General features: G+C 48.6%; 12 protein-coding genes across 12 annotated transcripts; 6 read left to right on the top strand and 6 right to left on the bottom strand.

Moving 5' to 3' along the window:
• Positions 1 to 311: 311 nt before the first annotated feature.
• On the bottom strand, positions 312 to 1,520 carry C8Q69DRAFT_448000 (kinase-like domain-containing protein; the record flags this gene model as incomplete). The annotated part of the gene is made up of 4 exons (XM_028629258.1): positions 312 to 689; positions 725 to 918; positions 963 to 1,267; positions 1,315 to 1,520. 4 exons carry the CDS (start codon positions 1,518 to 1,520, stop codon positions 312 to 314), a joined length of 1,083 nt encoding a protein of 360 aa, XP_028481563.1.
• A 1,098-nt stretch (positions 1,521 to 2,618) lies between these two features.
• On the top strand, positions 2,619 to 3,521 carry C8Q69DRAFT_510438 (alpha/beta hydrolase; the record flags this gene model as incomplete). The annotated part of the gene is made up of 1 exon (XM_028633191.1): positions 2,619 to 3,521. One exon carries the CDS (start codon positions 2,619 to 2,621, stop codon positions 3,519 to 3,521), a length of 903 nt encoding a protein of 300 aa, XP_028481562.1.
• A 790-nt stretch (positions 3,522 to 4,311) lies between these two features.
• C8Q69DRAFT_510437 (Mss4-like protein) lies at positions 4,312 to 5,058 on the top strand (the record flags this gene model as incomplete). Its single annotated transcript, XM_028633190.1, has 3 exons — positions 4,312 to 4,570; positions 4,632 to 4,884; positions 4,947 to 5,058. 3 exons carry the CDS (start codon positions 4,312 to 4,314, stop codon positions 5,056 to 5,058), a joined length of 624 nt encoding a protein of 207 aa, XP_028481561.1.
• Positions 5,059 to 5,805: 747 nt separating this feature from the next.
• C8Q69DRAFT_480604 (hypothetical protein) lies at positions 5,806 to 7,165 on the top strand. The gene is made up of 3 exons (XM_028631538.1): positions 5,806 to 6,358; positions 6,419 to 6,746; positions 6,802 to 7,165. The coding sequence occupies exons 1-3, from the start codon at positions 5,922 to 5,924 to the stop codon at positions 6,910 to 6,912; spliced, it is 876 nt and encodes a 291-aa protein (XP_028481560.1). The 5' UTR covers positions 5,806 to 5,921; the 3' UTR covers positions 6,913 to 7,165.
• A 294-nt stretch (positions 7,166 to 7,459) lies between these two features.
• On the top strand, positions 7,460 to 8,742 carry C8Q69DRAFT_480602 (hypothetical protein). The gene has a single exon (XM_028631537.1). The coding sequence runs from the start codon at positions 7,744 to 7,746 to the stop codon at positions 8,653 to 8,655; it is 912 nt and encodes a 303-aa protein (XP_028481559.1). The 5' UTR covers positions 7,460 to 7,743; the 3' UTR covers positions 8,656 to 8,742.
• A 237-nt stretch (positions 8,743 to 8,979) lies between these two features.
• C8Q69DRAFT_408537 (kinase-like domain-containing protein) lies at positions 8,980 to 10,966 on the top strand (the record flags this gene model as incomplete). The annotated part of the gene is made up of 5 exons (XM_028628198.1): positions 8,980 to 9,459; positions 9,517 to 9,728; positions 9,808 to 9,986; positions 10,038 to 10,632; positions 10,693 to 10,966. 5 exons carry the CDS (start codon positions 8,980 to 8,982, stop codon positions 10,964 to 10,966), a joined length of 1,740 nt encoding a protein of 579 aa, XP_028481558.1.
• A 150-nt stretch (positions 10,967 to 11,116) lies between these two features.
• Positions 11,117 to 11,529, bottom strand: C8Q69DRAFT_510433 (hypothetical protein; the record flags this gene model as incomplete). Its single annotated transcript, XM_028633189.1, has 2 exons — positions 11,117 to 11,359; positions 11,431 to 11,529. 2 exons carry the CDS (start codon positions 11,527 to 11,529, stop codon positions 11,117 to 11,119), a joined length of 342 nt encoding a protein of 113 aa, XP_028481557.1.
• A 386-nt stretch (positions 11,530 to 11,915) lies between these two features.
• Positions 11,916 to 12,458, bottom strand: C8Q69DRAFT_488718 (UPF0047 domain protein; the record flags this gene model as incomplete). Its single annotated transcript, XM_028632065.1, has 2 exons — positions 11,916 to 12,074; positions 12,180 to 12,458. 2 exons carry the CDS (start codon positions 12,456 to 12,458, stop codon positions 11,916 to 11,918), a joined length of 438 nt encoding a protein of 145 aa, XP_028481556.1.
• An 800-nt stretch (positions 12,459 to 13,258) lies between these two features.
• C8Q69DRAFT_480595 (NADH-ubiquinone oxidoreductase) lies at positions 13,259 to 14,496 on the bottom strand. Its single transcript, XM_028631536.1, has 4 exons — positions 14,066 to 14,496; positions 13,763 to 13,930; positions 13,542 to 13,705; positions 13,259 to 13,411 (listed from the first exon to the last, which is right to left on the bottom strand). The coding sequence occupies exons 1-3, from the start codon at positions 14,414 to 14,416 to the stop codon at positions 13,577 to 13,579; spliced, it is 648 nt and encodes a 215-aa protein (XP_028481555.1). The 5' UTR covers positions 14,417 to 14,496; the 3' UTR covers positions 13,259 to 13,411; positions 13,542 to 13,576.
• A 77-nt stretch (positions 14,497 to 14,573) lies between these two features.
• On the top strand, positions 14,574 to 15,771 carry C8Q69DRAFT_110680 (hypothetical protein). Its single transcript, XM_028625113.1, has 3 exons — positions 14,574 to 14,798; positions 14,889 to 15,254; positions 15,316 to 15,771. The coding sequence occupies exons 1-3, from the start codon at positions 14,730 to 14,732 to the stop codon at positions 15,559 to 15,561; spliced, it is 681 nt and encodes a 226-aa protein (XP_028481554.1). The 5' UTR covers positions 14,574 to 14,729; the 3' UTR covers positions 15,562 to 15,771.
• C8Q69DRAFT_110681 (putative dephospho-CoA kinase) lies at positions 15,772 to 17,202 on the bottom strand. The gene has a single exon (XM_028625114.1). The coding sequence runs from the start codon at positions 16,788 to 16,790 to the stop codon at positions 15,981 to 15,983; it is 810 nt and encodes a 269-aa protein (XP_028481553.1). The 5' UTR covers positions 16,791 to 17,202; the 3' UTR covers positions 15,772 to 15,980.
• A 720-nt stretch (positions 17,203 to 17,922) lies between these two features.
• On the bottom strand, positions 17,923 to 19,066 carry C8Q69DRAFT_447991 (hypothetical protein; the record flags this gene model as incomplete). The annotated part of the gene is made up of 3 exons (XM_028629257.1): positions 17,923 to 18,131; positions 18,191 to 18,633; positions 18,714 to 19,066. The coding sequence occupies 3 exons, from the start codon at positions 19,064 to 19,066 to the stop codon at positions 17,923 to 17,925; spliced, it is 1,005 nt and encodes a 334-aa protein (XP_028481552.1).
• Between the last annotated feature and the right edge of the window lie 27 nt (positions 19,067 to 19,093).

The raw sequence follows: 19,093 nt of genomic DNA, 5'->3' as shown, positions 1-19,093 counted from the left end.
AAAAAAAATTTACTAAGCTTGTGTTTTACTAATGCTATCGCCAGTAATTACTGTCCCTTTTCCGTAGTACTCACGCCTGTAGAGACCTTTTTCTATCCATTTACGTTTCATCTCTAAGTATATCCCCATCTTTACTGTCGAGGCTTTTATGATTATATCTATTAATACGAATTGTCAGATCTCCTACTGTACACCATGCCTGTTTCTATACAATTTCGCAATATTCATCTAGTACTCCGAACGGATCGGGCGCTCTTTCCTTTCATTCCTCGTATCTTCCTTAAAATCTTTAGACTCTGATTATTAACTACCTACCCTAGGTAGGTAGTTTGTCTGAACCACCGGTGCTGAAGTGCTTCTCTCGCATTTATCCTCTTTGTTGGGTCTAGATTTGTCATCTTGCCCACCAGGTCCCTCAGCTCTGGTTCTACATAGCCCCAACGCTGAAAAGGCTGCCTGGGATTCCCTGGACCAAAGCTATCGGCGAGGTCTATTAAGCGCTTGTAGAAGGGGTTTTCTTCTCCTATATGTTCGAGGAACCCATTCAAGCCGTCTTCATCTGCGAAGTAAGATATATGTCGACGGAGTATATAGCGCCACGAGTCCGCCGATTTCAGCTGGTCGTCACTAACGCGGAAGACCATTTCATTGAGCATCACATATATCATCTCAAAGAGAGCATTAGCAGTCTAGAACAGCAAAGTGATATTAAGGGCAGTCATACCACAATCCCAAAAGAAAACACATCTGAGGCCTGATTTTGGCGAGATCGGCACCAACTCTCAGCGCTCCTCCATATCGCATTGCCACAAAGTGGACCTCTCAGCCACTTCCCTGGTGGTACGATGACGGTATCCTCGAGATCTGAGATTTGCACATCTTTGATGATTACTCCACCTTCAGCACTTTCCTCATAATCTACAAGGATATTGTCGGGCTTGATGTCTATTAACAGTTAGTACTATGATAAGGGCAATCATCTGGAACACCAGACTTCCCATTATGCAGGACATCCCTATCATGCATATCGGCAAGGCCACGTAAAGCACTTCGGAGAACGTGCCTTCTTGTCTCTTCGGATAAGTTTTTCTGGCTCAAACGTAGCAAGTTTCCAGACAAGAAGGGGTAGATAAAAACCTCGTGCTCTTGGACGGTATCGATCACTCCTCGCACGTTTGGGCAAGTAGACAGCGATCTCTGCAAGTTCAGTTGGTACTCGAACTCGCCTTGGATCATGTTCTTCGCAATGTAATCCTTCCCGTCGGCGCTGTCCGCAGTTAGCAAGAAAATCATATCATCTCAAGATTAATGCACCTGGCACGGTATACACATAGCAGTGGCTTTCTCCGGTCAGCAAGGACTTCTTCAATCTTATAGGTCCGCCCGGAGTCACTCCTCAGCATCGTGCCCAGGGTGAGAGGCTCCTTGCTGAACTGCGACGTGGGGGACATCAGGTATCGTTGCGAAATCCGCTGTCCAAGATAGGGGACTTGGGACGGTGATATTCTTGCAAAGAACATGTCTGAATCAGTGGGAACCTGATAACCCAGGGACAAGTATTTGAGGGGCTAGCATCACGGAAAGGGACAACCGACGGGAAGGCAGCGCTAAAGAGTTTGTCGAGTTGGCATGATTGTGCCTGAGATATAGGAAGGCATATTAACCTGTTTTTATACCTGAAGACAGTTCCAGTCATTGGACAGCTCCGTGGGCCTCCTTCTCCCTCCTCCGATGCTTCGGCGCTTCGACACTGCAACTGCTGGCCAGTCGTGAGGAGTATTTGAAACTATCACGTGGTGAACAATAGGCCCCAGCGGTTAAGTAGCAAGACGGCAACGAGAAATAAATGAGTGCAATTGAAAAATATTGTAACGGACTCGGGAAGCTTGTAGTCCGCTAAAAATATACTAGTTGAGTCACAGGCAGGACCTCAAAGTCTCGTACTTGCGGTTTCAGCTTCGTCGCCCCGCGTTATTTAGCACAACGCCGTTGGCTTTTACCTGAACTCCCAGCAGGACTAAGCGCCTGCATGAACGTGTTGCCAGTTAGGCTCATAATAGAATAATCAGTTGGCATCGGCTGCTAATGCGTTGATCCTGAAACACGTAGTCCAGCTTGAATTTCAAGCCAAGGAGATCAACATGCCTCTTTTGAATAGGACTGCAGTACCTAACTAATGTCACGGAGATTTTGATTTTTCAGCGCCTTGAGATAACTAACTAACTAACTAGTTAACTAGGTGGCTTATTAACCCATTGATTTGTAAAGATGTATTTCAGTCACCCTTGAAAAAGGGTTTACGTGGCCTATAAAGAGGGTTCGACGCCGCTAAATTGCGCATCAACGAGTCAAAGTGTGAGAGCCGCCTTCTTACTTACTCATTAAAGTGACTTGATAGGAAGAGATGAGAGATATGTACTAACTAGTAATATTACCGTATTCTTCGCAAAACCCCCAGACGCCGTCTTAGGTTTCTTAAGAGGTTCGCCTAGGCTCCATGAAGTTATATTCTTCATACCCAGCAAATTATAAGTGATTTGAAGGGAGCCGTATAGGGGTATTTCGCAATAAAAAAGAAAGAAGACGATTTGCGACCGCAGAACTCCATACATCAAACGATGACGCCTGAGCCGATCCCTTTGACTGAACACTTCACTCACAGAAGTGATGCCTACGAATACTCTATCAGCTGGACATCTCTAGGCCCTGATAGCGGACCACCAGTGGTTTTTGTCCATGGAACACCTTGGTCCTCTATAGTCTGGGAGGCTTATGCGAAGGCGCTTTCCTTACACTACAAGGTCTATCTCTTCGACAGGCCCGGGTTCGGTCTATCGCCAGACCGTAAGCGCCTGGCTCCCACAGATACCGAGACTGACCTTGATGGATCTCTTACTGGTCAGGCGGAGGCGTTCGCCGCTCTATACAGGTCATGGAATTTCAAACCAGACCACGTTCCTCACATCATCGCTCATGACAATGCCGGTCTCATGACGCTTCGTGCGAACATCCTTTATGGTTGTCAATATGCAAGCCTCTGTCTTATCGATGTCGTCGCTGTTGGTCCATTTGGATGTCCATTTTTCCGGCTAGTTGCTGAGAATAAGTCCGTCTTCAGTTCGATTCCGGACACCATCTTTCAAGGCATCGTTCTCGGATATATAAAAGATGCGTCATTCAAGCCTCTTCCAGGGAATATGATAGATAGGCTCCTGGAACCGTGGACTGCGGGGGGAAGTCAGGGTCAAGAGGCATTTATCCGACAGCTATTACAAGCTGACCAGCGGTACGCAGAGGATGTCGAAGGCCGATATGCAGAGGTTGGCAAGGCTATTCCAGTCAAGGTCATTTGGGGAAAGGAAGACAGATGGATTCCATCCGATTATGCAGTGAAACTTGGCAAGTTAATCGGTGCAAGGGAGGTTATTTTGGTAGAAGAGGCGGGGCATCTGATTATGTTTGACCAGCCTGAGCGACTTGCGATGGAACTTGGGAGTTGGTTAACAAAAGTGGCTTTGTAGATAGGAAGCCTGGTCCTTAACGACTCTCATGTTTTCATACGATGAATCTACCTGGACTGGATTTTCTCCACCAAGTCTTTTGATTCTCCTATATGTGTTCCTACTATCAGCAAGTCATCCAACGCATTGACCTGAGCATCATCGATCTTACCGTCATCCTCTGCGAGAAGATCTAGACGTGATCGACCCCAAGTGCATTTTTGCATCTGCCTGCTTTTCATCATTGTACTCCACCAGAATGGGGTTCACTCCCCTTTGCGGCTGTAACCGAGGGCCATGGCTATGGCCGCATCTTGTCCACCTCAATTGAGCCTCTCAACTTTTAATTTGACCATGAAGGCATGAGTCCCACGTGTTGTGTTCCTGTTTTTGCAGGATGAGCCGTGGCAGTTCTCTTCGTATTCTTGTCTCGCTCACTCCACCGTATACATCGCTATGACATCATTTATCAAAGTTACGAACTGCCAAAGCCAATTCCAAGATCGGTCACATTGCATCAGGTCGGGAGTACAGACCACGGTTCGATTTCAAATAAGTAACCACTGTCCCCTTATATGCGAGATGTGGTCGGGTTATCTTACTCGCTTTCTTGATGTCTTTTCGGTTCATTCCTGTAGCCCGCCGCCTGACCGTATCGTGTCGCGCTACAGATTGTCTGAGAACCACGATACCTACAGCCTCTTTCACACGACCGCTTCTATACTCCGCTGATAGTAAACCTGTCGATCAAACGGTCCGCGACTCTTTTGTCCTTCCGCGCGTTCAGCAGCTTCACACGACTTTGGCGAGGATGGCCGAGGACGCTCCTACATCCATGGACCCGGGCGTGCTCCCAAAGCCTGCAGTCACAAACACAGTCTCAGAAGAGCCGTTTGATGGCAAGGAAGAATGGAAACACCGTCCACCTTATGCGCTCCGGTCGATGAAGGAATTTGGCGAGGTGAAATGGCGAGGTAGCTGCCAGTGCGGACAAGTCACCTATATGCTGAACAGGGATAAGCCACTCGCGGCGAAGTTCTGTCATTGCAGAGGATGCCAGGTTATGCATGGTTCGTTTTACTCATTCAAGCATTGCCATGATGGGTGAAGCAGACTGACCAGTCGACACAGGCGCTCCCTTTCAATGGGCTGCCATTTTCCACAAGGAGGACATGATGTTCAAGAATGGCTCCCGGGGGTTATCTTTCTATGCCTCTGGTGAGAAGAGCCGCGACTACCAGACCCCGACAAAGGTTTCTTGCGCCTGGTGTCGAACACCAATCATGGACGAAGGCCGCAAGGTCGTCTTGATTTTCCCCGAGTTGATCGATTTCGGACACACAGATGAGGAGCAAAGAGAACGGAGAGAGGTATTCGAGGTTAAGTAAGTAGTTGCTTGTCCGCGGCTACGATGCGTCAGGTTCGCAGAGCTAACAGGGTCCCCAGTTGCCACATCTTCTACAGTAAGCGTATAGTCGAGATCCCAGATGGGAAGCCAAAATGGTCAGGGTTGGATAACGAAAGTGAGCTCCTAGACGATGCGGGCCACAAACTATAAAAGAGAAGATTAAATGTGTTTGGTTGAGATTATTTACGCTGTGGCGCCGATGACAATCCGGGTGCACTCCATTAACATTGGTTTTGTGTATAATTAGGAATATTTTGTACTGAGATAACACGGCAGGGGAAAAAAAGGCATCTGTACCATATACGCTCATGTACAGATAGACATTTTATGATCGAGATCTTCATCTTCTATTATATCATCCAGAACTCGAACCCATCACTCGAAGGAGCAGTTGATGAAGTAGGTTCGGTATGAAAATAGTTCGCCTTGGAGCAATTCAAGTGTCATTTTTTGTTGCACGTGGTACGATCGGTTGGCGGGGAGATTCGCCATGTACCCTGTCGTATCCGATAATCGATCACCTAACAGGAGTAAACTGATTGTCCGACCCTTGGTCATTTTTGCAGAGGGCTTCTGCACGTCCTTGGCAACAGCATAAACTGAACGTCCCATCGTTCTAAAAGATCCTCTTGGGGGCGGAGACTCTACTACTTTCAGCTAGTTAATTCCGCTATTTGACTGTTCTTGGGGTCTGCATCACGCTTGTTACATATTCCAGCCGTGGTTACAATTGAACAGACATTCGGGGTTGTAATCGCCGCTAGAGACGCCTCTCCAGGAATCAGCAAAGTCCATCTTTCCCCAGAAGGGGTTGATCTTACTGCCGGATAAGCCGACGCGATGTCACGATGCTACTGCGCACCTTAACCCTTCTCCATTCAGGAAGGTACGGCCAGTATCTAGATGTTTTTAAAGCAATTAAAATCCCAAAGATGGAAGATTGGATGTGCAGCGGAGAATATCCTTGGAGACCACAACTGGAGACTGAGTTATAGTAGTTCAGCCAGGTCATCATGCTGTTCAGAACCTCTCTCGCCGTGGTCGGTCTGGCCGTAAGGGCTCTGGCGGTCACCCAGATCAGCGATAGTGATATGAATGGTCTTCTCGATGCGGGCGGCGTGGATCTCGCTGATCGATACGCTCCCCTGTGGTTCTTTGGCCAGGCTCAGAACCAGCCGCCATGCTATCCTACTTGGGCTTTCGGAGGATCTCCTAACTCATCTGATATCTACGATTCCTCTCATCAAACTCCCGCCGCACCGCAGTGCGAGTACCCCAATGTGGGATGCTATTGCCGCAACCCGGGGGTTGGCATTGGCAATCCCGGTCCAGCCTTTCCCATCTACTACACGTATCAAAAGTGTAATGACAGTGATATTCGAGTTGTCTACAACCTATTTTACCAGAAGGATGGAGCGCAGTTTGGTGCTATCGCGACGGGTCACAACTAGTAAGGAAAAGGATCAATACTCCCTATTAGTACCTGCATCTGACAGCAAATTTCCCACAGTGACTGGGAACGAGTGATCATCATCCATTCTAAGAACAGCAACAATATGTGGGCGCCATCTCGTGCTCTCCTTTCTTCTCACAGTGGCTACCACGATTTGGCATGGGGCAATATTCAGAATACACTTACAACACAGCAGATTCAACAAGGCGATGCCAAGGATCCTAATGGCGTTCAGAACAATGATCACCCAAAGGTCTATGTGTCTTGGTCGAAGCATGCGAACTTCGATACTCGCAACACCGGCTGGAATGATCCTGTCAGCCAGTCAACCGACAACGCTTTCCGTAGTGACGACTGGTGGTATTATGTCGACAAGACATACTACGTAAGAAGATATCTCACGGAATACATTCAACGAAGTACTAATATGCCTGTGGCAGATTCGATCAGACGACTCGACACAAGCTGGCCAGGCTCTGGGAAGTGCGAATTGGGGAGATGCTACCAGTAACCCGCCTTCTGTGCATGCGGGAGTTTGCTCTGCTCCATAGGCCGTTCAGCACTGCTAGCGACTACCGATTTCTACTATACCAAAATCCATCACTCATTGGACTACCAGTAGAATATTCGTAAGATCCTTGTTTACAAAATATAGCGACTGCTCTCCGTAGGTTGACCTCCCGTGGGAATAATATTCGGGCCTATCCACACAAAACTCCCTGTTAACAATGGCGACTGTGCACGAAATTATCCCAGAAAACTATCCCGTAAGTCTTATTTATAAAATGTAATTTTATCAAACGGGAGGGAAATTAAGCTTCATTGCGTTATTCTATTCTTAGGCTGCGGTTCCACGGTTACTGTATGGAGAATTTAGGCCCAGCAACCGAGAATCGAGATGCTAGTAGTACTATTGAGCAAGCTAGACATGCTCCAAAAGTCTAGAACAGTGGCTGAAATGCGAGCAGCCATTCTAATCCGATTCATATGGGCAACAGGGATTTTGGAGACAAGGCAGCAAGCACCCCTGAGTGATACGGATACGAGCAACTGGCAATGACGTTCCCGCGGGGCTGAGCAATGATAAGCCTTGCTAGGTCTTACAGTACTGCAAGACACCGCAGCCTTATTTTCATTTTCATAATAAGCAGCCCTTTGTCCGGCTGGTATATAGCTGAAACCTAGGTAGTTCACATCTCGTTTTGCTTTGGATTTATTTAGAAGTGTTGTCTAGAACTTGATCAATTTAACATCCTATTCACCAGCTCATCTTTGACAACCCGGCATAGATACCCCTCGCGCGTTCAATTATCCCATGAACCCATCACTGCACTTATAAATTCGCTCTAATCATAATTATTACCCAAATTCTACCTCCATCCATGTATCCTAAACCATCCACTACGACTGATCAAAATGCGTGGTCGAAAACAAAAGGCCTCTCGAAACGCGGCTTCGACAAAGCATGGAACGCTCTCGACAAGCTTGGTGCCCCCGTGAACAAACTCAGCAACAAGCTCGGCTCAGAAGCATTCTGGCCCATGACCATCGACAAAGAGGCTGAAAAGGCAGCCCGTATTCTCCGCAGCTTCTGCAAAGATGGCATATATCTCGATAAAGAGAGACCGAACGATCCCCGTGCGACGGAGAAACAGATCAACGAACCGCGCGGAAAACAGAAAGTGCTACAGAAGATTCCGACAGAGGTGATTCGACAGGCGAAGGGACTTGCTATTTTCACAACTATGCGCACGGGTCTGTGGTTCAGTGGTGCAGGAGGCAGCGGCGTGCTCGTGGCTAGGATTCCAGAGACTGGCGAGTGGAGTGCGCCTTCGGGGATCTTGCTTCATACGGCTGGTCTGGGGTTTCTGGCTGGTATTGATATTTACGACTGTGTCGTGGTCATTAATACCTATGAGGCGTTGCAGGCCTTTACAAAGATCCGATGCACTCTTGGTGGAGAAGTCAGTGCTGCCTTGGGACCCGTGGGTATGGGAGGGATCCTAGAATCAGAAGTGCATAAACGACAGGCGCCTATATGGACATACTTGAAAAGTAGAGGGTTCTACGCTGGTGTGCAGGTGGATGGGACGGTTGTGGTTGAGCGTACAGATGAGAATGAACGGTTTTATGGGCGGAAGATTCCGGCGCAGGAGATCCTCACGGGGAGGGCGTGGAATGATCAATTCGAGTCGTTGAAGATGTTGAGGAATACGATTAAGGCGGCGGAGGGCGATCACAGTGCGGATGTGGCTGTCTCCAATCAATTTGCCCAGACAGTGGTTCACAGGTAGGGGATGGATGAGAGCTGAAATTCTAGCAGATACCTACATAGGTAATGTGAGCGCATACAGTAGCAAATGGGAACATGATTTTGAGACAAAGCTGTCCCTGTGGATATCAAAAGGAATGATCTGTGCAACATCTTAATTTGACAGACACGCTGTAGTGATCATCAGGCGATGGTGATACTCCAAGCTTCCTTGGGTCCCCGTCCCTAATTGGCGGGTCACTTGTTGCTGGGCGGGAGCTGCCTAACAGAGTCCACGGTCTGGGTTTTGGCTCTCAGCTTAGGATTGATAAAGCCTCGTTCGAAACCATCCATCGACCCCACGGTGATGAATTCTCGTTTTTGCATACCTCTATCGTCGGCTGTGCCAGAATGGACGGCGCAAAGATCCAAGTCATTTGTCGACGGCCCATTCCATCTTCCAAAGGTTCTATCCCGGCAACTTTCAAGTAGCAGAAGTCGCCCAAACCACTTCCGATATACAGGTGACCGCAAAACGCATACGTCAATACATCACTCTGAATATGAAGACTTTTTCCGCTACACCAGTGGGCGTTGGCTTTGGGATGAGGAGCGACAGCTTCGCGACAGATACAAACGCTTCAACGTTAAAAAGCTCCAAGAGATCTCAGCTAAAAGCATAGGTTCAAAAAAATGTGTCTCCATGATCAAACTCGCAGAAGGAGGGTACAATAAGATCTTTCGTTTAATTATGGACGACGGAAAAGTTGCTATAGCGCGCATTCCAAATCCAAATGCTGGACCTAAATTCTATACTACCGCATCCGAAGTGGCCACGATGGAATTCGTGAGTCTAAAGTCTATATGCTTAGGTCAACGGCGTAACGCTGATATGGAGTGATAGGCTCGAACAGTACTAGGTATTCCAGTACCACGAGTATACACGTGGAGTGCTGTGGATGATAATTCAGTTGGTTCAGAATACATCATCATGGAAGAGGCTGTCGGGACGCAACTCGAAAACGTGTGGGAAGGACTGACACCTCCTTCAAAGCTTGAAGTCATGAGAGAAATTGTGAAGTTGGAGCAGAAAATGTTATCCGTGTCTTTTTCACAGTAAGTTACCATTTATTATCATAATTTCTATTTCTGTTTCTATTTTTATTTGGAAACAGATTGTTTACAGGCCCTTTAGCTATGGTAGCATATACTTTGCGAACAGCGCCGTTAAAGGCGCAGTGCCCGCAGAAATCACCAGTGATACGTCTGTAGGGTTGAAAGACAAAGTATCCAAGACGTTCACTATCGGGCCCTCCGTTGGTAGAGGCTTCTGGCGTGGAGAACGCTCCGCGATGGATATCGATCGTGGTCCCTGTACGTTACAGAGCGCCTTTATTTATGATTCCAGTGACTAAACGTATTAAGGGTCCAACGCCGTCGACTACGTTATGTCTGTGGGACGTCGAGAAATCGCGTGGATTAAGCGTTACGCAGTTGCAAAAGCGCCTAGCGACCCTCTCGTCGTCTCTACAGCACAAAACGACCCAGAAGCTCATATTCAGCTCCTGGAGAAGTACCTCCAAGTCGCTCCATATCTTGTAGAAGTTGACCGGGAACTCATTGAATCAATATTATGGCATGATGATCTCCATGGTTCAAATATTTTTGTTGATGGCAATCGCATCACTTCCGTTATCGACTGGCAGAGCGTATGGGCTGGTCCTCTTCTCTTTCGAGCCCGGCCTTGCCCGATAATTGACTATCAAGGTCCTGTCCTGTTGAAACGACCGGATAATTTCGAAGATCTCGATGAAGAGCGGAAAGTTCAGATCAAAGCACAAATTGCGAGGTCAACGCTGTCTCAGCTTTATATATTAGAATCGGAGAAGCGTAATCCAAAGCTAGCCAAGGCGTTTACTCTGGACCATGGAAAGACAAGACGCCTTGCTGTGGAGTACTCAGGGGATTCGTGGGACGATGATATAGTGTCATTTCGGGAGACACTCATCAATGTCGAGAGGTACATATTTCTTCGCTGGGAACTCTAGACAGTTGAGATACAACGGCTAACGTGTCATAGATATTGGAAAGAACTAGGACTCAAAGAGAACTGTCCAATTCATTTCACCGAGCAAGATTTAAAGAGCCATTTACAGGATGCGGAGGGATGGAACGAAGTCCAAGATTTCTTTGATCACATAGATCATCTGGTGAAGAGAGATGGTTGGACAAGTAACGAAAGATATGAGGATGCTGTTGCATTCTTTTCAGAGTTACGAAAGGTTGGCCTTCAGAACTTGACCGGTAGTGAGAGGGAGGAATTTGAGAGAGAGACTCGCTGGGTAGACAGATAAAGGTGGTCAGAATTCCTATCTTGTACAGTATTCACGCATAGATGAGGCGCCTGGACTTTGGCTTTGGCTTGTGCTTCATGGATTCATGATAAGACTGCTAACTACGCCACTAACAATATCAATAGATCCCCATATCAAATCACAGCCGTATCAATTTCTCTCGTTAAATAACTCCTGCAAATCAGCCTCAGCCTTCTGCGGATCTTCATTCTTCACATCTATGACACATTTGGCCAAAATCTTATGGCTGTCCTTCTGCGCAGATTTCTTTACTTCCGCATCATCTGCGTTTTTGTTCGCTTGCATGATGATCTCATGCTCGTTATCACTGTAAATTTTCGTCCAGGCAATTCCGTCGAGGGACTTCCGAACCGTCTTCTTAGAGATATCCATCTACATCGAATTAAGTCCATGTCAGAAAGTTGTGTCATGCATTGGGTTTATCAGCATGTACATAGACTTACCTTTGAGACTAGTTCTGTTACTGAGTATTCACGATGTTGACCGTCTTTCTGGTGATTTGTTGGCGTACAAAGTGTATGTCTAGGTAATCCGTCAATCATCCGTTTGCAGCAGGTTCTTTGGTATAGGATAGAACCTACTAGGTCACTAGAATCTCGATTCTTTGTATGCTTAGGAATCAAATATGGGTTCGAAACTCACTAGAACTAGAGTTAAGCAAGCATAGCTGGGTGGTTCAAATCATACCATGCTTCCGTGCTCTGGATTTGACAACTTCCCCTCCGGAGAATTCGATTACCATGCACTATTCACATCTGGTATTCATTTCTTCTTCTGATCGATCTTAATCTTCACCGGCACTGCAGCACCTGGGAAGGTGACGTATTCTACAGTGAAGCAATACATAGTTATCCTTGCCTTTTCTGCAACGAACGATCTGAACCAATGACATAATTTATAGTAGATGCCTCGACGACCCATCACCCAGTCAAGCCTTCTCTCCCTGGATAGTCGCAACGACCTTTCTCGAGTGCTTGCTTGCGCGGAATTCAAGGTACCAGATACCCTGCCAGGTACCGGTGTTCAGACGGCCATTGGTAATAGGAATAGACACAGAAGCACCGATGAGGGCAGATTTGATATGGGCCTAAAATAGCACCAGCAAATTCAGTTAGACATTCCAATCTAATCCCACAGATTCTCAAGATTCAATCCTAATTTAATCCCCGCGAGGAGCAATCTGATTACTCACCGGCATATCATCCTCTCCCTCCGCACTGTGTCGATAAAGATTTCCCTTGCGATCCGCCGGTGCGATGCGATCCAACGCATCGCTCATATCCTCACGCACATCCTCATCCCAGTTCTCGTTCAACGAAAGCGCACAGCTCGTGTGCTGGATGAACAAGTTCAGAATGCCGACCTTGTAGTTGCGCAGTTCGGGCAGTTCAGACACAACGGTGTCTGTGATCAGGTACGAGCCGCGCGAGCGGGAAGGAAGGGTGAAAGTCTTCTGGAACCAGGACGACATGGCTGGCGTTGGATGCGGGGATGGTGGTTGGTGCTGTTTGGCGGTAGTACTGCGCGCGGGGATAATGAATTCTGGGACGAAATAGCTGAGCGTGCCGATGAAGAAGTTGGGGAAGAATGCGGCGATGAGGAGGAGTTGGAGGGCGAAGAGTTTGAGGGTCAGGGTTGTTGGCATAAGATGTTAGAGATTGAATCGTTATTGATTTGTTTAATTGATTTTGCTGCTATCTGGTGGGGGGAAAGGAAAGATGGGTTGGGGATGTCGACGTCATTGGATCGATCTTCTGCTGCGGCGCCGGTGAAGGGAGATTTATTGACTAGAAAAATGTAGACGGACAAGAACGCAGAGAATAGATCAATTCATGTGGTATCGATTGTGCATATAGTAGAGCTTCATATCCCAGTTGCATCCAAAATGGCGCTGTCTAGGTTTGGGTGCCTCCCCAGGTTCCGAAGAGCTTCACTCTCCCAAGTAGCTGAGTGGGTGAACCATCCACAACAATGAACTGTGATTTACGCAGATATCTGACCTCAACTACGCCAAAGTTGGGATTCCTAGAGTACGTCTTCTTCCTCGTAGAATATGGGACTTTCGAAAATTCTTGTCTCGAAGCCTCCAAACACTGGACGCAAACCTTGCTATGTACGAAGGTTGAACGGTCGAAGAGGTACTCCAGCCCAGGCGACCTACATACCACCATCCAAGCACGAAGACAGTTTTCCATTATACTAGCAGTCGTTGGCTTTGGGATCAAGTCCAGATCTCCAATGGATTTCTGAGGAGCATGATGTTCCGTGTTTAGAAACTGGAAGAGCATGATTGGTGCAGGGGAAGTGACTTAATGTGGATGTATACCTAGTGCCTAGCGACGACGCATATGGAAAATATCAAATATCAAGTATGGTTCTTTTCTACAGAGATATCTGTAACGGAAAATGCGACAGATATCCTCGCTATTAACAAGTCTTGTCAGCAAGACAGTTCTCCACTCAATCAATAATATCTATTGATCTGCATCTGCATACTAAGAACACTGTACAGGGAGCCCTCGCGGGCAGAAGGGCGGAAAGAAAAAAAGCTAACAAGGTCATCAACGCCAAGATATAAAAAGATCGGATTTATCGCTGTTCCCAACCGCTGTCCGTGACGCGCTGGGTCTCGTTAACTTCGGCAGGGTCGCCGGTAGCCTTCAGCGGGTAGGTGGTCGCGGGCAGGGACTCGAGATAAGGACGGTGCTTCTCGTGGGCCTATACGGTAGAGTTAGACTTCGTCTCGCTAGAGGTCGTATCAATGGAGTCACATACGAAAGGCAGACCGCAGTACGTGCAGTGGCAGATCTGGGGCTTGTCGACGTTGATGAAGATTCTGGGGTGACCGGTGGGACCACCGCCACCATCGCACTCGACAACTCTCTTCTTCTGCCAGCGGACGGGTTGTCTGTGGATAAGCTCAATGGCGGCCAGAGGTTGAGGCTGTTCATGAGGATCTCGTCAGTCGTGTCTGTATCAACCAATCGGACAATGTGTATTCCCAATTGTCATTGTCCCTCCCCAACTCCTCCCTCAAAATCCAGCAGATGATCTAACAATTGATCGAAGGCTACTGACCTGAAGCTCTATGATGGTCTGTTCGAAGCGAGGACCGGTCATGGCCTGCGCTCTGGGCTGCTGGCTCTTGGCCCAGGTGGTGGCGCGGTTGGGCGCCTGCAGCTGGCGACTGCGCTCTCCCACCTCGGGCTCCTCCTGGAGAGCAGCATCCCAAGCACCGACAGAATCGACAGGAGTGGCATTGGTCGCAGAGACATTGGGCTTGGGCTGTCGCGGGGTCGGGTCGTTGGCTGGGATCACGTTCTCAGGCAAGAGCCGGGCAGCCGTGGACGAGTAACCGGCGCGAGGGAGCGCAAAGGCACCGGGCCGCGTGGAGAGAGCCGCAATGCGGCTTCTGGCGGAGGAGAACATGGCGGTTGATGTGAGAGTGCTGGAACGACAGCCCGATGTGGATTGTCGAGGGGAAGCGAAGGGGGAGTTCGAAGATCGAGCCGGTGATGTTGAGTGAGGTTTGCTCGAGCTCGCGGGTGTCGGTCCTCAGCCAATCGGCGCCCAGCCTGCCCTTTTGCGGCGAAAACTGCCCGCCCGCAGAACTTCTATTTGTGAAGCTGCACTTTTCACAACGAACGAGCAGCAGAGCACGGCTCTGCTGGATGGGTTCTATATTTTTACTCTTTGAGATATAGGAGAGTGTTCTCTTCTAAAATACACAACAGTCATCATCATGTCAGGCTCATCGACGCCTGGCGCAAAGCCAGAGAAGACAATGTCTTCGCGGCTTCTCACAATGAAAGTATGTGGAAATTGAAACCCCGACCCAGCAATCTTTGAACTATTTCACCGTTGAAATAAATGAAAAATCGCGCTAACATAATATCACCAGTTCATGCAACGGGCCGCCCACGCAGCTGCCAACAATGCCACTGCATCCCCATCCGAAGAGAGTCGCACCACGCCGAAACGAGCACGACTCTCCATGGACGCTGCAGGATCAAGTCCTGCCACTCCCTCCTCCGATCTAGATGCCATCTCAGCTGCCATCAAGGCGGAAGAGCAGAAACGCGCTGAGGCAGTCGCGCGTCAGGCGGCCGAAGCTGGAGAAACAGAATGGGTGCTTGATTTCCCTGGCGCAGACTCTCCGGTATCAGCACAGCCACAGCAACCCTATATCGTGTCCGAGGATTCCTGGGATGTACCGGACGAGGTCTCTGGGGGACGCAGGAGCTATGGGAACTTCAAGCGGAAGAAGGTAATGTTAAATCCTATCATTCTGACAGACTAAATCCATAAACTAATTGCCCATTCAATAGAAATCCGCCTACGATGCGGTGGAATACGACTCGGATGATGACTTGGGTGATGTGGATCTGACGGACCCAGCACAAGTCGATGCCATGTTGCAGAGAGCCAAGATCAAAGCAGCCAAGAAACAAGTCAAGAAATTTGACCCTGATAGTATCAGGCTGGGTGACTTGACGAGTATCTCAGGTGGTCGTGAGGCCCCCAGAATAAGACAAGATTTTGATAAGAAAAAGAAGAAGAGAAAGTCGCGGTGAAGCGTAAACCAGGATTGAGCTGGTCTTATCTCTTTATTTTTTCTGATGGTTTCTGATCTGAGATCCGTATCGGTTGTTCTGATCCATATCTCCAGTTTCGGGGGGATGTTCGAGGGACGGGCGTTTTGCTTCTGCATAGAATAGGCGTTACGGAAAAGCATGTGACGAGGTCTTCTTAAGGCATCAACGGGCTTTTTTATTAATGGGATCACTTTCGTTAGTGATTAATTGAAGGGAATCAAGAATAATCCATAATATCCAAATATACGAACTATAGTAAGTGCCAAGACAAAATATCCCGTATGAACGAAGAATAGGTATAAGGTCGATAATATTTACAAATGATAACTCATCGCCCACAGAAAAAGAGTATCATATAGTTAGATCCATTACTCAGATTATGTAAAACAGGGAAAGGCTCACAGTTTCGCCTTTTCCCTCTGTGCCTTCTGATCCCAACTCCTCTTCGTCGTAAAGTTGACCGCCATGTTCCATACTGCACACGCAGCGCCCAGCGGCGGCGCCAGGAGTAAAACCCACGACCACCATTTCGGACTCGACGCACTGATCGTGCTCATTGCCCTCTGAATCTCCTTCTCAAGATCTGCCTTGTCGCCATCATTCCAGACAATCACGCCGCGCGCATTGCTCGTGCCCCGAAACTCTGCCTTTGCCACTTTGCCCAACACATCACCCTGGCTGCGGACGCGGTTTTCTGCATCCTCCGCGCTGAGATGCGGATCGCGCGCGCGTAGGCGCTGCATCTGCACTGCGGGATCATGCACCCCGACTACCACGACCGTGCCACAAATTACGTCCATTCCGGACTCGAAGAGCAGCGGGACGTCCAGCACGACCGCCCAATATCCACGGAGGTAGTAGTATAGTAATGCTTTGTATATCTCGCGCCGCACGGCCGGATGGACGATTTTATTCAGGATCATTCGGTCCCGTTTGCGCTCCTCGCTGTCACCGAAGACGCGCCGGCCTAGCGCTGGTCGGTTCAGTGGTCTGTCCTCTTTGCCCTCAGAGTCGGGGAGGAGGAGATCGGGCGTGCTGGGTCCGAAGTAGTTCACAATCGCGCGGTAGGCGGGCGTCCCGGGCTCGACGACCTGGCGGGCGATGAGGTCTGCATCGATGATGGGCAGGGAGTAGGGAGGTGCGGAGAGGAGGGCGGACACGGTCGATTTACCGGTCGCGATGGATCCGGTGAGACCGATAATGAGCATGGTTGTGGAGTTTGTCTGATGTGTGAGGTGGTTTAATCCGGAGGTTCTGAGTGAGACAAGGTGATGAATGGTTCCCGAGTCGATGCGGAATCCGTCCTCCACTCCCTTTGTCAATGGGTTTCGGATCTGTTTCTCACGGTAGGCAGGTATGCGGTAATGGATCAATATGCGATTGTAATAACGTCTCTTTGTCTGTTCAGCCGGAGACGCCCTTGAAATTCAGCTTGTGAAGCTCCGATGCAGCTAAGAGGGACGCCGATGACGTGATACAGGGGAGGATGAGCGTGAGAACGGGATACGGGATAACGAGTGTAGACGCTGGATTCGTTTCGAGAAGAGGTTATCTAAAGAGCAGGTGATGGTCATTAAATCAATCAGGAACCGGCCTGTCAGCAAGCAAGTTACAGTTATCACCCTTTAACTACCGCGGGGGAGTTCCTGGACCTCGGCCGCCATTGCTAGCGCAATCCACCCCGCGGAGATGAATATCCGCAAACAGGGTGGTTGTGATTAGTATTCAACGGTACATAAGCCATATAGAGGACCTATAATCTTTCTTCAAAGTGTTATTCGCTCAGCATTGGATATGGTATTTATTAATTTTTTTTTTTTTTTATTTTTATTTTTTTTTATTCCTTGGCATATTCCAAAAGGAGAGCACTCTATATCTATAATTTATTATGCGTGCGTACTGCCCATGCCAGCCATGCAGGCTCGATACATAGGTCTCCGATAGCGTGAGTTCCACTATCCTCCCGAGTATGAGCGTCCCATCAAGATGGTTTATGACGGTTTATAGAATGAATAGTTTCTTGGAGATTTCAATCCCTTCTCGACCCACTCTAAGCTCAAGACTTTCCGTCGTCAATCAGATCTTTCTGATTATCCTCTTGATGGAGAGCTACGTTTCCGGCAGCTGAGATGACCGGCGCTTGGTCTTTTATGATCTCGCAAATGGGTTGCCCTGTTCAGTCTCAGCGCGATCGCAGCACGAGACAAGGGCGCTTAGCAATTTCCGTCGGATTAGATATTCCTGTAGATGTCAACTGCAGGCCTTGCGAGGTCGAAATCCGTGGAGCGCTATGCGGCTTGCGACGTATTTGATTTTCAATAACATATGAGCATAGATAGCTCAAGGCCCCCAGATTGGTCGGCTGGGGTCTTGATCCTCGCCGTCCCAGCCTTTGTAAGGCCATCCCTTTGGGAGTGTAGAATACGGAGGGAGGATATACCGGTTATCGCAGCTATCGGGTCCAACGCAGTTCAAGTTGCACAGCCCGAAAACGTTGCAATAACATTGAGCGACATCTGGACAATGAACGGGCTCCATTCCGAATATCACTGCAGGTCCAATATTAGACCGGCCCAGCTATTAGGATCAGGATCTGAAAATAACTTACTGTGCCAAGAATATTCCATAATGCGCCCACTCAGCTCATCTGTCAGATCAGTGGTCTTCAGCCAGTTTCTGAAATGCTCATAGTCACTCTTGGGTCGCTCTCGGATCTTCCACTTGGTCACGCCGAACTGTGCGCAGCAGGAAACGCCCACAACTTCTGGCACTTCTGATTCAGGGAAGAGCTCCATAAACCCGGTCTTGAAGTATTCGCCCGCGTGGACGTCCTCGCGATGGGTATCGTGGAATGGACGTATCTCAGAAGGACAGCCTAGATTCCAGACGCACCGCAGATTGACGTACCCCTGAGCCTCCAGATAAGGGATTTGGAAGTTCCTAAGCATAGGAACGCCATCATAGTAGGGGTCATCGTTGTGCCATTGGTAGCGTAGAGAGTGGATGAAAAGCATATTATCGGGCAAGTTGTCATAGTTGTCAATGATATACCTATAAAAAGCCACTGGGTCAGCAACAGGTATCCTTCCTCAGTAACGAACATGTCTTGTTCAAGAGGGGAGGTTGCATACGTCAGATACACCATAGACTCCCTTCCCTTGTTTATTTCCACGGTCAATTCCGCATCTTCATCATCCACCACATAGATGCTCTTATGCCAATCCGGGAAATAGTCGAAGAGCCACGACGTGTCGTCCTTGGTCATGCTCGCCACGACCAGATCTTTCTTCAACGGGGGCAACGGAGCGTGCGAAGCTCTGGCATGTTTCGATCCTCTGCGCCGGTTTCCTCGAGACACGAGGTTGGCACTCGTCGAGTCAGCGAAGAACAGACAGTATATTCCGTATACAATCAGAATCGCCAGAGCTATCGGTTTGGCTCGATGACGGAATCTGGACTTGTACGCTCCTTTGCGGAAGAGCATGGCTGTTGATTGCCGCTGCTGGACCTC

Source organism: Paecilomyces variotii, assembly GCF_004022145.1.
Source record: "Paecilomyces variotii strain CBS 101075 chromosome Unknown C8Q69scaffold_15, whole genome shotgun sequence".
Lineage (NCBI taxonomy): Eukaryota > Fungi > Ascomycota > Eurotiomycetes > Eurotiales > Thermoascaceae > Paecilomyces > Paecilomyces variotii.
The sequence above is the reverse complement of the archived record's forward strand: the minus strand, read 5'-3'. Positions and strand labels throughout refer to the sequence as shown.